We start from the raw sequence: 14,337 nt of genomic DNA, 5'->3' as shown, positions 1-14,337 counted from the left end.
ATAAGTGGACGGAGGGATCGAGGGACACCCACGAAGAGCTTAGGTCAGCAGAGAAACACAGTTGTTTTCAAGAAGTCAAAGTATTTCATGAGTTTCAGAGGTAAAAAAAAAATTCAGAGGATGAAATGAAGAGGAGGTCCCTGGGTTTCACGAGCTGTTTGAGGACAGAAAAGCAGCACTTTGGAAATGTGGGGCAGGACTGCTCCAGACCAGCGGGAAAGGCTTGGGTGCAGGCTGGGACGTTTGAGGCAGAGAGTTGGGGTGCATGGGGGAGAGGACCAGGATGGAAGCTCTGAGTAGTTTTCGGGGAAGAGATTTTTGGAGTGATGGTTCACATCTTGTTTCAGAATTCAGGGCAACAGTGGTGCTCTTGTCTTTTCCTCCATGCCCTTTAAATTCCAAGGTCAGCTTTAAAGTTGGGAGCTCTGCAGGAATACTAAGGTAATAGGAAGGAGAGGCGGTGGAAACTTTTCTCCGGGCATTGAAATTTCCAAGCAGTTCTCTCATGGATTCTGCCTGGTTCACCATCCTGATCGGACCTCGGAACACTTCTCACCTGTTCCAGTCACTCCTCTGCCAGCTCCCTCTTGGCCTGCAAAAGCAGGTCCACGACCCCCATGCCACCAGCCCCGTGGTGGCTTATGTCAACCTCCCCTCGGCAAGCCCTGCCTGGGGCCTGGCAGAGCATCGCACTCAGCAAATCCCTGTCGGCTCGTTGTCCTTGGTAGTGGTTCTTTGTTGTTTTGTTTGTTTGTTTTTTGAAGTATAGTTGATTTACAGTGTTGTGCTAGTTTCTGCCGTACAGCCAAGTGGCACATTCTTTTTTTTAATATTCTTTTCCATTATGGTTTATCCCAGGAGTTTGGATAGAGTTCCCTGTGCTAGACAGTAGGACCTTGTTGTTTATCCATTCTAAATGTAATAGTTTGCATCTGCTAACCTCAAACTCCCAGTCCATCCCTCCCAGCCCCCCACCCTTGGCAACCACAAGTCTGTTCTTTGGTGGTGGTTTTTGACTGAGGCACGAGGTTCCCCTTTAAGAGAACAACAGCCTTGTGCTCAGATTTGAGGGCAGGACCGTGCCCAGGGGTCAGTCAGCAATCAGCTCTGTCTCTGCCCCACACCTCTGAGTCAGGAGGCCGGCATGCCCCTTTGTCTCCAGGAGTCCAGATTTCCTAACGTGGGGCTCTTTTGAATAGAAAACGCGAGGTTGAGTAAATACATGAGCTCATGCTTTGTTGGCACGAAGGGCATTGCGGTGTTACTCACTCATGAAAATGGGAGTGCTCCTCGGCCCTGGGCTGGTGATGTGGTGATTCAGGCCTGCACAGTTATAGGCCAAGCCTGCTTCTTTCTTTAAGGAATACACTTGGGATTTTGTGTGTTTGTCTTTTTTTCCCCACTTTCACACTTAAAACACTTTTCCAGACCTAGGAGGAATTTTACCTTCCAGACAGATTTGTGAGAATAGCTATAGGAGCGTATTTAACTTCTCCTGTGTGGTGACCTAAAACGGCATTCCATTTCTTCAGCACTTGGATCATGAAAAAAGGAAAAGAAAGTCTGCAGGTGCCGTTTCCTCTCCTCCTCGGGGGGAAGGTTGGTTTGATCTTGCACATCAGCAGACACCGAGGAGGTGACACACGCACAGCGAGTCCAAAACTAACAACACAACAGTGTTTACCTTGAGCTCTGGCAGGAAATCATTATTCAATCTGGTTTGTTTTATCAGGCAATTCCAGGGCCACACAGACGGGGCCAGCTGTATTGACATTTCTAACGACGGCACCAAGCTCTGGACGGGCGGCTTGGACAACACGGTCCGGTCCTGGGACCTGCGTGAAGGGCGGCAGCTGCAGCAGCACGACTTCACCTCCCAGGTGCAGGCTTGTCCCTCCCCGGAACCCACGCGGTGCTCTGTGTGTGGTGCACGCCCTCCCCATACCTCCCCCGCTCCCTCCCACCCCCAAGAGTAGTAGCTAGACAAACACACACACACACACACACACACACACACACACACACACACACACACACACTACCCTGAAACACTTAGACTGGTTTTTAAAATGCTGTAGGTTAAGATGTGTTAGTTGTTTTACTTGTATATGAGTTGTTTCAGGAATTTGTGCCATGAAGAACATACAGGGTCTGATCTGTTGTCCATCTAATGTGGGGATGAGAAATGATTTTATTCACATATAAATAGACCTTGAGAAATATGCAGGGATATCACAAGGAGTAGAGAAAAATCATAACAGCTCTGCAAGTTGATTCATTTTGCTTAAATCAGGGAGCTTAAAAAATCCAGCAGTATCTCAGTGGATGCCCATTTTGTTACTCATCCCTCAGACACTGGACTCATGGCTGACTCGATTTATGGAGTTTTGAAATGATATAAAAATGGCCACTTTGTGGACTGTGGAGCTTATTTAGATGTCAAGTGTCTGAATCTAGGCCTGTTTGGGGAAAGATAGTGCATGCCATTTTAAGTGTTTTCTGTTGATGGTGGAATTGTCCTTTTTATTGTGACTTATTTACTTACTTTTTTTTCTTTAATAATTCCAGTCAGAAAAATAGGACAGAAATGGAAAACAACTACACGTGCAACTAAATTTCATGTCCCTGTCAAAATTTTGTTGAGTTTCTTATAGGCTTCCCTGTTCCCTTCCAGTCATGTTCCCATTATGGGTAGGATCCTATTTTTGGTCTGCCCTTTTTTAAAACTTCTTATGGAAAATTTCAAATATATTCAATTTATGAGAACAGAGAATGTTCAAGCATATATGAAAGTACAGAGAATTATATGATAAACCACATATGCCCATCACCCAGCTTCAGCAGTTACTAACACATGACCAGTCTTGTCTCATCTGTCATCCCTGCCCCCAAACACTGGATTATTTTTAGGTAAATCCCAGACGTTACATCATGTCATCCGTAAGTGTTTCAGTTAGTATCTGTAAAAGATAAGGAACCCTTTCAAACAACACACAGAATACCGTCATTATTAAGAACAATTTCTTGATTTTATCACCCACGACATAAGTGTTGCAGTTGCTTTTATTTTTTTCCAATTGTTGCATAAAGGCCTTTAACACTTGACTTATCTGGGTTGGCATGGTTGTCCTGTAGACTTTGCCTTTGCTTACTACCTCCTCCTGTTCTTGCTAGTTTCTCCCCTTTTCTTGCTGTCTGTTCACTTCCTAAGTCTACTGGGCAGAATACTCAGTGAGCCTCTTCTGCTGCTTGTAGATATTCTCCCTTGGTTATTGCCCAACTGGGGAGTGGCTGGCCGTGGGCATGGAGAGCAGCAACGTGGAAGTTCTCCATGTGAACAAACCTGACAAGTACCAGCTGCATCTCCACGAGAGCTGTGTGCTCTCCCTGAAATTTGCTTATTGTGGTGAGTTCAACTGAAAGGAAACCGGGAAATGTTGATGGCCTAAATGGAAAATACTTCTAAAAAATATAGTGGAGATGATATCTGGAAAAAAAAAATGTTGTTCTCTGAGCATCTGGATGCAGTAATTCTGTTGTCTTAAAATGTCCCTCAGAGCATAGGGATGTCTGTTTTCGTCTGTTTCCCTGAGTTGGGAAAAGTCAGCAGGTGATAGAATTGCCTAATACGAAGTTCTGACACATGTTTGTTTTCAGCGGGGAGTGTCAGGGGTGTGGGTGGAGGCAACCCCTCTGACAGGGGTTGGTGGGAGTTTATAGAAAAATGAGGCAGGAGCAGAGGAGGTTGCTATGAACTGACCGGGATGAGCAGCCCATGGGCAGAGAAGGGAACACTTAGCTGCACCCAGACCGTTACACTCTGCAGTGAGGATAATGAGGGAAGAAGTTCATGGGGGGTCAAATATTTATTCACGAGATAGATGGATGGATGGATGGATGGACGGACGGATGGACAGATGGATGGATGAATAGCTATCACATATTGACCATCCTATGTGCCATATGTGCTGTCTGCCATTTAACTTAGATTCGTCATTTAATCCTTCCTAGTCCCATTTTCTCATAAAGAAACTAACAGAAGACAACTTCATTGACTGACTATTCGAGGACCCACTGCATGCTCCGTGTGAAGCTACCTGTCATGTATCCGGTGGCTGACGGGACTGACATGGTTCCTGCCACCGCTTTGATTAAACCCAAGATCACAGATGGTTCACAGTGGAGCCCAGATTTAAAACCTGCTGTGTCTATTCATGTCATGGCCCAACCCCTTGGACATGATAGTTCATGATTAAAAATGCTCTGAGTTTGATTAAGCCCAAGTAGCTAATAGTATAGCAGGAATTCTAATCTAGTTAAGCCACAACCACATGTTCCTTTGCTAATTCTAGGTAAATGGTTTGTGAGTACTGGAAAAGACAACCTCCTCAATGCTTGGCGGACACCCTATGGAGCTAGCATATTCCAGGTAAGTCCGTGCGCCTTACATAGAATGACAGACAGTTGGACCACAGCATTGCTGATGACGCCAGCAGTGAAGGTGCCTTGTTGGGAGCAGGGCCCTGAGCATCTCTGTTCCACATTAAACACATGTCCATTGTTTTCTCTTCCAGTCCAAAGAGTCCTCATCCGTGCTCAGCTGTGACATCTCTGTGGATGATAAGTACATAGTCACTGGCTCAGGGGACAAGAAAGCTACAGTCTATGAAGTCATCTACTGAAAACATTATGTGGTTTAACGTTTATAGTTGAATTGGGCCAAAATGTTTTGAATTTGTAGAAATAGAAAAGTTGTAACTTTAAAAACACAAAAACCTGTTTCCAAACCTTGACACAAAACTACTTTGCGTCTACAAAGAGGAGGCAGTGAGCACATCAACAGAAGGTCACCTACCTACCTAGACCAAATGGAGCACCGAGGCAAAGTGGACAGAGGGGTGAGGGTTGTGGGCTTGAGGAATGGAGCCCGCTGACCCGGGCAGAGTCCATCCTTTTCTTTCTGTGAGATCTGCCGCGATTACCTTTCTGTTCCTTGCCGTTCCCCTCCTGTCTGTCCGTGGTAGAGCAGTGGTGTCTCCAATGAACTTGTTTCCTCGTTTTGCATCTTGTGAAATGTTTTTTTGTATTTTTGTTGAAGGTTAAACATTTGTATAAATTGTAAATATATTTGGTTTATTACAGTAAAGGCTTTAGTACCAATAAGTGGTTTTCCTTCTCCTTCTTCATTGTTTTTATCAACGCTTTGGGATCGTTGGTGCGGGTTCTATAAGCAAAGTTCAAACATTTGTAGAGGAAGTTTTAAAGTGCACTTCTTATTTTATAAATATATTTTGTCACGGACTCCCACTGCACTAGAACCTAATTAACACTTCTGAGTTAACCAGGAAGTCAAGACTAGGAATAATGAGTAACCGGAGGTTTATTAACGACGATTTTATTTGGGAAGCAAAAATAACTTTGCCAAGATTCCTTCTTTTGTTTGGATACTGTTGTGATTCGAGGTCACAAATTAAAGCTTTGCCTTTTCTTGGTGATTCACTGGGAGATAGAATATTCTTTTCTCTAGGAAAGCCTAGCATTTTCAAATCTCTAGTCTCTCCCTTCACAAGCTGCACATTTCAAGAAAGGGAGGTGACTTGGGTTTAGTGTTAAGACTGATGATATCCACAAAGCTGTGGAGTTCATTAACCTGTAAAAGAAAGGTGGGATGCCTGCTGGTTTTATCTCATTAATACTTATTTGATCTATTATATTAATTGACGTGAGCCAACCACACTCAGCACTTTGCTCCATCCTTCTCGTTAAGGCTTTTCCCTGCAGCTACAGCCCTGGCTCCCTGTCATTAGTCTGGTCCTTATCTTTGTGGACAAGCTTTCACTAATTTGATTAGATGAAACCTGTAACCCTGGGCTTTTAATAAGTTGCCATGCATGGTTCCTCCTGGAAAGGCTGCATGACTCATTCTTTATATACCTATTATTTACTGCTATATTTTTAAAAATAATGGTTAATAATTTTAAACCAGGTTTTCTGGCTGTTTAAAAATAGCACCTAAGGAATCTTTTAATGTTCTTATTTTCTTATGATCCAGAAAGTTGTTGGCAGTTTAACATTTTTCGTTTGTTATCCAGACCTTCTTGTTTTTACACACTTAACAACATTATTTTGTTTGCTTTTTGCCAAAATAATGTTTATGTACATAGTTCGTTAAATATTTTCTCTTCTCAGTAAGTGGATGGCAAAGGCCTAATTACTAAAGCTGATTTCTCTCTCATCCCTTCCTTGTATAATGAAGTAAGTTTCTGTACTGCAGACTCCGATGGCTTGTTAATGAGCTGTTTACCTCTTCTGTTCTCTCTCCTTCCCTGCCTCACCATCCCTGTTTTCTGTAGAGTAGAGGTTACGTTGCTGTAACAGCACCCAGCAGTACAGTGGCTTTGAGACCACAAAAGGGTTTGTGTCTTACCCACCTATGACCCAGAGCCTCAGGGCAGTGATGCAGCTCTGCACTTGCACCGTTATTCCCGTGGGCCTCCACTCCTAGTCAGCAGTGGGGAAAGAGTGGGAGTCCAGGGGAAGGGGTATGCTTCCAGGCAGGTGACTAGGAATTTGTCCATCACTTCCACTACTGGTCCCTTGGTGGGGACTTAGTCACGTGGGAGACGAGATTTCTCCTACTGTGCAGCGGGTGCTCCTGGAGAAGGGGGAATATATTTGAAGGGATTCTGGGTTAAAAAAATAGTCCTATTTTCTGTTGGTGCATTTTCTCCCTTCATGCTTTATGGTTTCCCAAGCTTCCGATATTCTTTCTCTCATGGGATCTTCTGAGGGTCTAGATCTTATCAAGACATCGATTATCTTGAATCTGATGAAACCAGTTCCATTGCTTTTGGATGAGACTCTAGTCTGGTCCTGGAAGAGGCGTTCTACAGAGCTCGTCCCTCTGCTCGGGGTTTGGAATCTTGGGGAATTACCGAGACAGTTGTTTCCTCACTTGTTAAACGGGAACGATAAAATAGTCATACCTCCTTCTCAGGGTCTTGAAGGTCAGACTCAGGGATGTGAAGCACGACTGGGACCACCAACTGTCTCACAGATGGAGGACATGAATGGGAGATTTCTTCCTCAACTGTGAAGTTAGGAGGCCCCACTTCTCTCCCCCGGGAGATTGGAATCATGTGATCGTTGACACCTGGGTAAGCCAAATGTTTATGTACCTCTTGCCTTGAATATGGATTATAAACTAGTGTTCAACAAATTCAGATCCTCCTAGAGAGCGTGCAAGGCAGGTTCACATATAAGAATATCAGGAGATGAATGTCATTATCCCTATTTAAGTAACCAAGGCTCAGGGAAGCTGTGTCCTCCTGGCCTCATGGGAGATAGAACCAAATTCAGGTTTGTTCTTTCTAGCCTTGCAGAGTGGCCTGTGATCGTTCCCAGCTCTCCAGGTTTCCTCTTCATTTTATCTGAAATATTTACAACTTGCACATTTCCCTGATGTATATAGGTGTGTAGATAGGTTTGTGTTTACTCATTTAGGACTGAATTTATGCAAATGATTGTTTTCCCCATTCTTTTTAATAGGTTTTATTTTATATATATTTACTCTTGTTTTTGTTCTGTTTTGTTTTAAATCACTCACAGTCTTAACCTTGAACGTAGGTGTCTGCCACGTGGCTCTTCCGTGGGATTGAAGTTTGCTGGGTAAAAATTGAAGGCCTAGTGAGACTGGTTTTGTAATGCCTTTTTTCGTAACTAGATGTTTCTGGTACTTCATAAGAAGAACAACATATTTCATCAATATGATAATTAACATTTTTAAAATTTTTGTTGTTTGGCAGATGATAGGGAAGTTTCTGACATAAATTATAATCATCCTCACAGTGGCTGAGAGATGGGATTTTTGATGGGTTAATTCTTTGACTGTTTCATGACTGGCAAGTAGCAACGGGCTCCAAAGCATTGATACAGGGATTTTTAAAATTGCACTTTCGCTAATGGCACAACGAGGTGGTGACTTTCCCAAAAGTTTTCCAGCAAATCAGAGAAAGGGATCAAATTCTCAGTTTCAGCATGCTGTTTAATTCCATCAAGAGATTGCTTCCTCTGCCGTCAGCTTGAGCGTGAGGGAGGACATTTCAGACCCTCCGCCCTGCTGTAGATCGTGGCTTATTTGTTTCTCAAGAATATCTTCTCTTCACTCTTCCTTCGGCAGTGAAATCGTCAGATCACCACAGGTTCAGGCTCCCCTGAGCAAGATGAAGCTTGTGTAAGGCGCATCTTCTGCCCCAGTGAACTTTCTCCCCAGACAGCCAAAACTTCTCTGGCTTCATATTTTGTCCTAGCACTTCAACAGTTAAGTGGTTTGGTGTTCAGACTTTATAGTCTGCATCAGAATCACCAGGAGGACTAATTAAAATTCAGATTTCTGGGTCCCAGACTCAGAGTTTTTGATTCAGTAGGTCAGGGTGGGACCTGAGAATTTGCATTTCTCAGACAAGTTCCTAGTTGTTCCTGAGGCTGCTGGTCTGGAGACTACACTTTGAGAACTGCTAATCTAGAGCAATAATCTTTACAGTAGAATTATCAACTATTAGAGTATATTCATATTCTCTTAAGACTGGAATAACCATATACTTTTGGCTTTGGGCTGAGGATTAAAAGTAAAATGACAATAAAATGCAAGGCATACGGTTTTGATGTTGCTGTTCTTACATTAGTCTCTGCTCCCAAAACTAACTTTTGCAGCTAAATATTATAATAGGTCTAAACCAAAATAAAATGCAAGGCATACTGTTTGGATGTTGCTGTTCTTACATTAGTCTCTGTTCCCAAAACTAACTTTAGCAGCTAAATATTATAATAGGTCTAAACCAAAATTGAGCTCTTAAAAAAGTTGCTTTTTTTTTTTTTTTTACTTAGCCATTACTCAGTGTGAATTATGTGAGTCTTATTATAAGGCTTGGAAAACCTACCATAATCACCTCATGTAGTGGAAGCCTCGAGAATGTACACAATGTTGGAGTGGTGATGCATAATTAAAAGTTAGAAATTGTTCTTCAAAAACCGGAATACTTACTGTATGTAGAACAATAAGCTGCTGACTTTATAGAATGTTTTTCTTCTTCAAATTATCATATTAGATTCAGTCAGTCAGCCAGTGTTTACTGAGTGGGTGACCTCAACATGGGGGCGGTCACTGGGCATAGGTGAAATTATTCCAGCAGGGGGCACTGGGGAAGAATCTACTGGCAGTAATGGAGGGGCATGTGGGTGAGTCACTGCCCAAAGGAGACCAACGGTAAGAGACGGGCAGGCAGCTCTCAGCAGTCTTGGATGTGAATTACTCATTTGACTTTAGCTGGCTAGGGCTGCCGGAGGCTGACGCTCCAGCAAGTATTTGGAAGAACTGCTGTGTTCCAGGTACTGGTCCAAGGGCTTCCAGTTGTTTTCTCATGATTATTTTTTTATTCATAAAAGTATCATATATCTCTGATTTTCAATTTGGAAAATATGGCAAGGTACAAAGAAGAAAATAAAAACCTATAATTGTACCACTTAGAAATAATATATTATTTTTATGCCAATTATATCAACTATAGTACAGATGATTAATAATAGCGAACAAGTGAACAATTTGTTGAGTGTTTTACTATGTGCCAAGGACAGTTGAACACTTTGTGTTATCTCATTGAATTTTCACAAAAGCCCAATGAGGTAGTTACTGGTTTCATACTCATTTAACCGCTGAAGAAACTAAGATTCAGTAACCAGCTTGAGATCACACAACTAATTGTTTGTAGAGTGAGATTGCAAAGCCCATTGTCTTAATTCTACTGTTCTACCTACTTGTCCATGTGGTTTTGGAACCTGCTTCTCACTTTTTCTTTTTTGTTTTCAGCTTGACATATGATTGACAAATAATATTTAAAGTGTCCAACATGATGATTTAATATACATATACATTGTGCAAGGATTCCCCACATCCAGTTAATTAACACATGCATCGCTTTACATATTTACCTTTTTTTTTTGGGTGAGAACACAAGTTCTACTTTCCTGGCAAATTTCAGTTATACAATACATTATTATTATCATCCTCTACCTTATTTATCTTATAACTGTAATTTTGTACCTTTACCAACCTCTCCCTATTTCTCTCAACCCCTGTCAACCATCCTCTACTCTGTTTCTATGAGTTTGAATTTTTTTTTTAGATTCCACATATAATGCACCATGCAGTATTTGTCTTTGTCTGGCTTATTTCATTAGCTTAATGCTCTCTAGGTTATTTCATCTTGTCACAAATGGCAGGCTTTCCTTTTCAAAGGCTGAATAATAATTCCATTATATATATATATATATATATATATATATATATGCATACATATACTTACATATGTCACATTTCCTTTATCCATTTATCTGTTGATGGACACAAGGTATGATATTGTTTTTGTACATTGGCTATTGTGAATAATGCTGCAATGAACATGGGGGTGCACATATTTCTTCAAGATGATTTCATTTCCTTTGAATGTCTACAAAGAAGTGGGATTGCTAGATCATATGGTAGTTTTATTTTTAACATTTTGAGAAACCTCTGTAGTGTTCTCCATAGTGGCTCAACCAATGTACATTCCCACCAAGAGTTCCCTTTTCTCCATGTTCTCGCCAGTGTTTGTCAGCTCTTGTTTTTTTGGTTATAGATATCCTAACAGATGTGAGGTGATATGTCCTTGTGGTTTTGATTTGCATTTTCTGATGATCAGTGATGTTAAAAACCTTTTCATGTATTTGTTGGCCATTTGTATGTGTTCTTTGGAAAAATGTCTATTTAGGTCCTTTGCTCATTTTAAAAAATTAGGTTATTTGAGGGTTTTTGCTATTCAGTTGACTTTATTATTAAAAGTTATTCACAAACAACTTACTATGCTGGGTTTACTCTAACTTGCCCTCTCTCTTTTATTAGGCATATAGGCTATTTCGAACACCGAGATACAATTCTTATAGAGAAAATGTTTGTATATCATATTCTCGCCTTACTCCTGTTCCTTTCCTTAGAGTTAATCCCAAGAAATGGAATTACTGCATCAAGAGATAGAGTGATATTTCAGATCATTGATATTATTCACTGCCAAATTGCCTTCCAGAAATATTGGGCCCATTTATACTACCCTCAGCAAAGCATGGCAATGCTAGTTTGTTTCAGGTTGACCACATTGTTCTTACTCTAAAGAATATTTGCTAATGATGGGCCATATATGATATCTCATTTCCCCATTTAGTTTTGTTCTAACTTATATTCATTCTTTGAAAGGATCCTAAAGATCTCAGCTGTTTGATCATCCTGTCCTCATACTTAATATGTCTGTCCTGTTAACAATTCCTAGAAAACCTTTCATAGACCCTTGCGAGTTTCTTTCAGCCACTTAAAGTGGATGTCCAATTTTTTCAAGATAGCTTTCTGTTGTATAAACTTGTGGGTTTTATTTTCAATATTAAGAATCAATAGTTTATAATAATTACATGTGTTAATTATTTTCCATCGTTACTCTTTGCTGGCCTCAAGGAGGTAATTTAGAAACCACAATGACGGTAAATGTTAGTAATGAGTTAAAAGCAGGGAACTATAACCTACTTCTATAGCATTTTTGTTGTTTAAAATAAAAGGTTCTTCTGTAGTTGTGTGAGTAATATCCTACTTGTAATGAGGACACAAACTGGGCACTGTTAGGAGAACACTGCATTTGGAATCAACTCCCATCAGGTAAGGATACTAGGGGTGATTCATATGTATACATATACCTACATTCATATGTACATGGCCTTGGGCAAGTTCTTAGTCCCTCAGGATCTTTCTTCAACTGTCAAATTGTAATAAAAATGCCTACCTCACAGCATTGTTGCAGGCATTAAATGAGATGCCATTTTTTTGAGAATTCAACAATTTTAAGAAATTTGAGATTTTTAAAACAAAATTTACAAATTTTTATCATTTTTTGAGACTTTAACCATGTTGAGAATTTAACATGATGCTGGCTGGTCACTCTTGTTTGAGAAGCTGCCACTTGAGTCCCTGTCTGGCTGACCACTGAACTTACCTGCTTCTTGTTATTTGTGAATGCCTTGGGCAATGAGGAGATGGTCTCAGAATGAACTCAAGCTCGCACATCAGTAACTGGCACTGTCAGCAACTCCAGTTTAGTCTGTTGAAGCACATCTGTGGGTCTTGTAAAGTCAGGCCTCTGTGTCCAAGACCTTCTGAGCTGGCATCTTTCCCTAGAAATAACCAAACTCAGGTGTCAACATTTGAAAAGGCAATTTCTAAAGAAACTTGGAATTGCTTTGCAGCACTTATAGAGGTGCTGCAGGCTTGTTTCGGTCCTGACACCGTCTGCTGGCAACTGGTGTAGGTCTACTCTTCATAGCTTATCTCAGCTCTGAAAAAGATGCTGACAGTGTCAGTAAGTATGTTGGGAGGGTACCGTTCATCTCTTAGAACACTGATCAGTCAGACTGTTCTCTCTAGGAAGAAAATGTATGCATCAATATTCCTTAGAGTTTGGATGGCATATATCTCTTGCAGTTTTAAAGGCTATACTATGCATTTCACCCAAAAGGAGTGTGCTTTAAGGCTTGCACAATTTCTACCTGTTTGTTAATTGTCAGTGTCAGCATTTTTTGGATGCATGTGGCCATCGCCCTTGCTGTAAGCAGAGCCTGATACTATTTCTTTATTTTCCTCCCTCTGTATCTAGTTAGAGAGCTAACCAGTGTAACAACCCAGTTTTATTGTATGCTCTGAAACCGACTGAGCAAGCAATAGCCAACATGCAAAGCCACTTACACAAGTAAGGCAGGAGGGTCCAAAAATCAGATTACTGTCTTTTATATATGTAGAATCTATACAGATCTATGTCACTAAGGAAGGAACTATAAAGCTTAAAAAAAACTGCAAACGCCTCCATCCTAATATTTCTATTTTTGCGGTATTTCCCTTAAGTCTCTTTCTATGTGCATTCACATGTAAGCACAGCACTCATTTCATTCTGTGGTATTCTGTTCTTCACATTAAACTATCACAAGTTCTTTCCCCCCATATATCTGCATAGTCTTCAGTTATTTTTATTAGTTCCATCAAATGATACACCACCATTTATTAGGCTACTTCTGCAGTGTTGCATGGTTATTATTATTTTTTTACCACATTTTAACTCTAATAACCACTACTGCATCAAGTATCTCCATGTATAGAACTTTTTTCTTCTTTTGAACTACTTCTTTGGTATAACCTCAAGCATGGGATTTTTAGATCATAGGGTGTGAATATATTATAAGCCTAGTTTTCATGTTTGTAGTTGGCTTTCTTGTTTGCATAAAAGTAAAATCTGTTCCCTCCACCCAACACAAGCGTCTCAATCAAGAGTTTTATTTTCATCAAGCATTTCAGTTGTAATATTTCATGAGAATGTTTTATATGGCAAAATGAAAGAAAGGAACACACTGTTTCCCTTTCCATAATACAAACCATCAGCACTCAAGTGAGGTCTCTGTGACAAAACCTATGCCCTTCTGGTTTTCTTATTGTATGAAGTGACCCGTATCTCACTTCTGTGTAAAAGACAGTTGATGAGAAAGACAAAGCTCTTGTTCTTTGGGTGAGTGATTCATTGGTTGATTGCCTAGAGTTTTCCACTTGGGAGCAAATTCCTTCTGTGGTTTCCAGAGCTTGAAGAGACATTAGTTTGCTTTTCAATTTACATGGCCATTCTACTGAATCCACTACACAGCACTCTGCAATTGTAATAGCCCCAATACATAACTTCACATTTGGAATGTAAAGTGCAACCATTCTTAATAGTTTAGTTTAATGGCCACTCTTTTCTTTCCCCTATGGTTTCTTGTATATTATTTTTTTAAGCAGACAGTCATTTTAATGCTACCACATTCTCCATTTAACGTACCGTCTGCAGTGAAAATCCTTTTAAAAACAACTATAGTCCCTTGGAAAGCAAATCACTCAGTATAAGAAAACACTGATCTACAGGAAGAAAATGACCCAATGAGCCCTAGTCTGGAATTTTCCTTTTTCTTTTCTTCCCCTCTAAGCAAAGTGAGCATGATGCATAAGAAAATGCATGAGTATGAGCCGTGGGGAGAGGAGCTGTTGAGACCTGTGGCATGGCACTTCTTAAGGTCCCTGGCAGACCATCATCTGTATATTTGTTTTACTTGAATGACTAGATTTTGAATTAAAGAAACCCTTGTTTTATTTTTTTTTAAAGCCTTATGAAGTTTCAGGTCACTTTAATTCCTTTTCTTCTTTCACCCCTTTGGCTGAACCCAGGAACCGTAGCCTTCATGACTCTC

At 40.7% G+C, this 14,337-nt stretch overlaps 1 protein-coding gene across 4 annotated transcripts in view; it reads left to right on the top strand.

Annotated features, from left to right (window-relative positions):
- The window catches only part of TLE1 (TLE family member 1, transcriptional corepressor), a 511,226-nt gene extending 506,063 nt beyond the window's left edge, over positions 1 to 5,163 (top strand). For all 4 annotated transcript variants that reach the window (XM_049711656.1, XM_049711660.1, XM_049711659.1 and 1 more), the window contains 4 exons: positions 1,733 to 1,880; positions 3,256 to 3,406; positions 4,353 to 4,429; positions 4,575 to 5,163. In XM_049711656.1, coding sequence (XP_049567613.1) covers positions 1,733 to 1,880; positions 3,256 to 3,406; positions 4,353 to 4,429; positions 4,575 to 4,682 — 484 coding nt within the window. In that variant the 3' untranslated portion in view covers positions 4,683 to 5,163. The remainder of the gene's footprint in view (positions 1 to 1,732; positions 1,881 to 3,255; positions 3,407 to 4,352; positions 4,430 to 4,574) is intronic.
- Positions 5,164 to 14,337: the final 9,174 nt, after the last annotated feature.

The sequence above is a fragment of the Orcinus orca genome, chromosome 6 (assembly GCF_937001465.1).
Source record: "Orcinus orca chromosome 6, mOrcOrc1.1, whole genome shotgun sequence".
Lineage (NCBI taxonomy): Eukaryota > Metazoa > Chordata > Mammalia > Artiodactyla > Delphinidae > Orcinus > Orcinus orca.
This window is presented reverse-complemented; position numbering and strand designations above follow the sequence as displayed.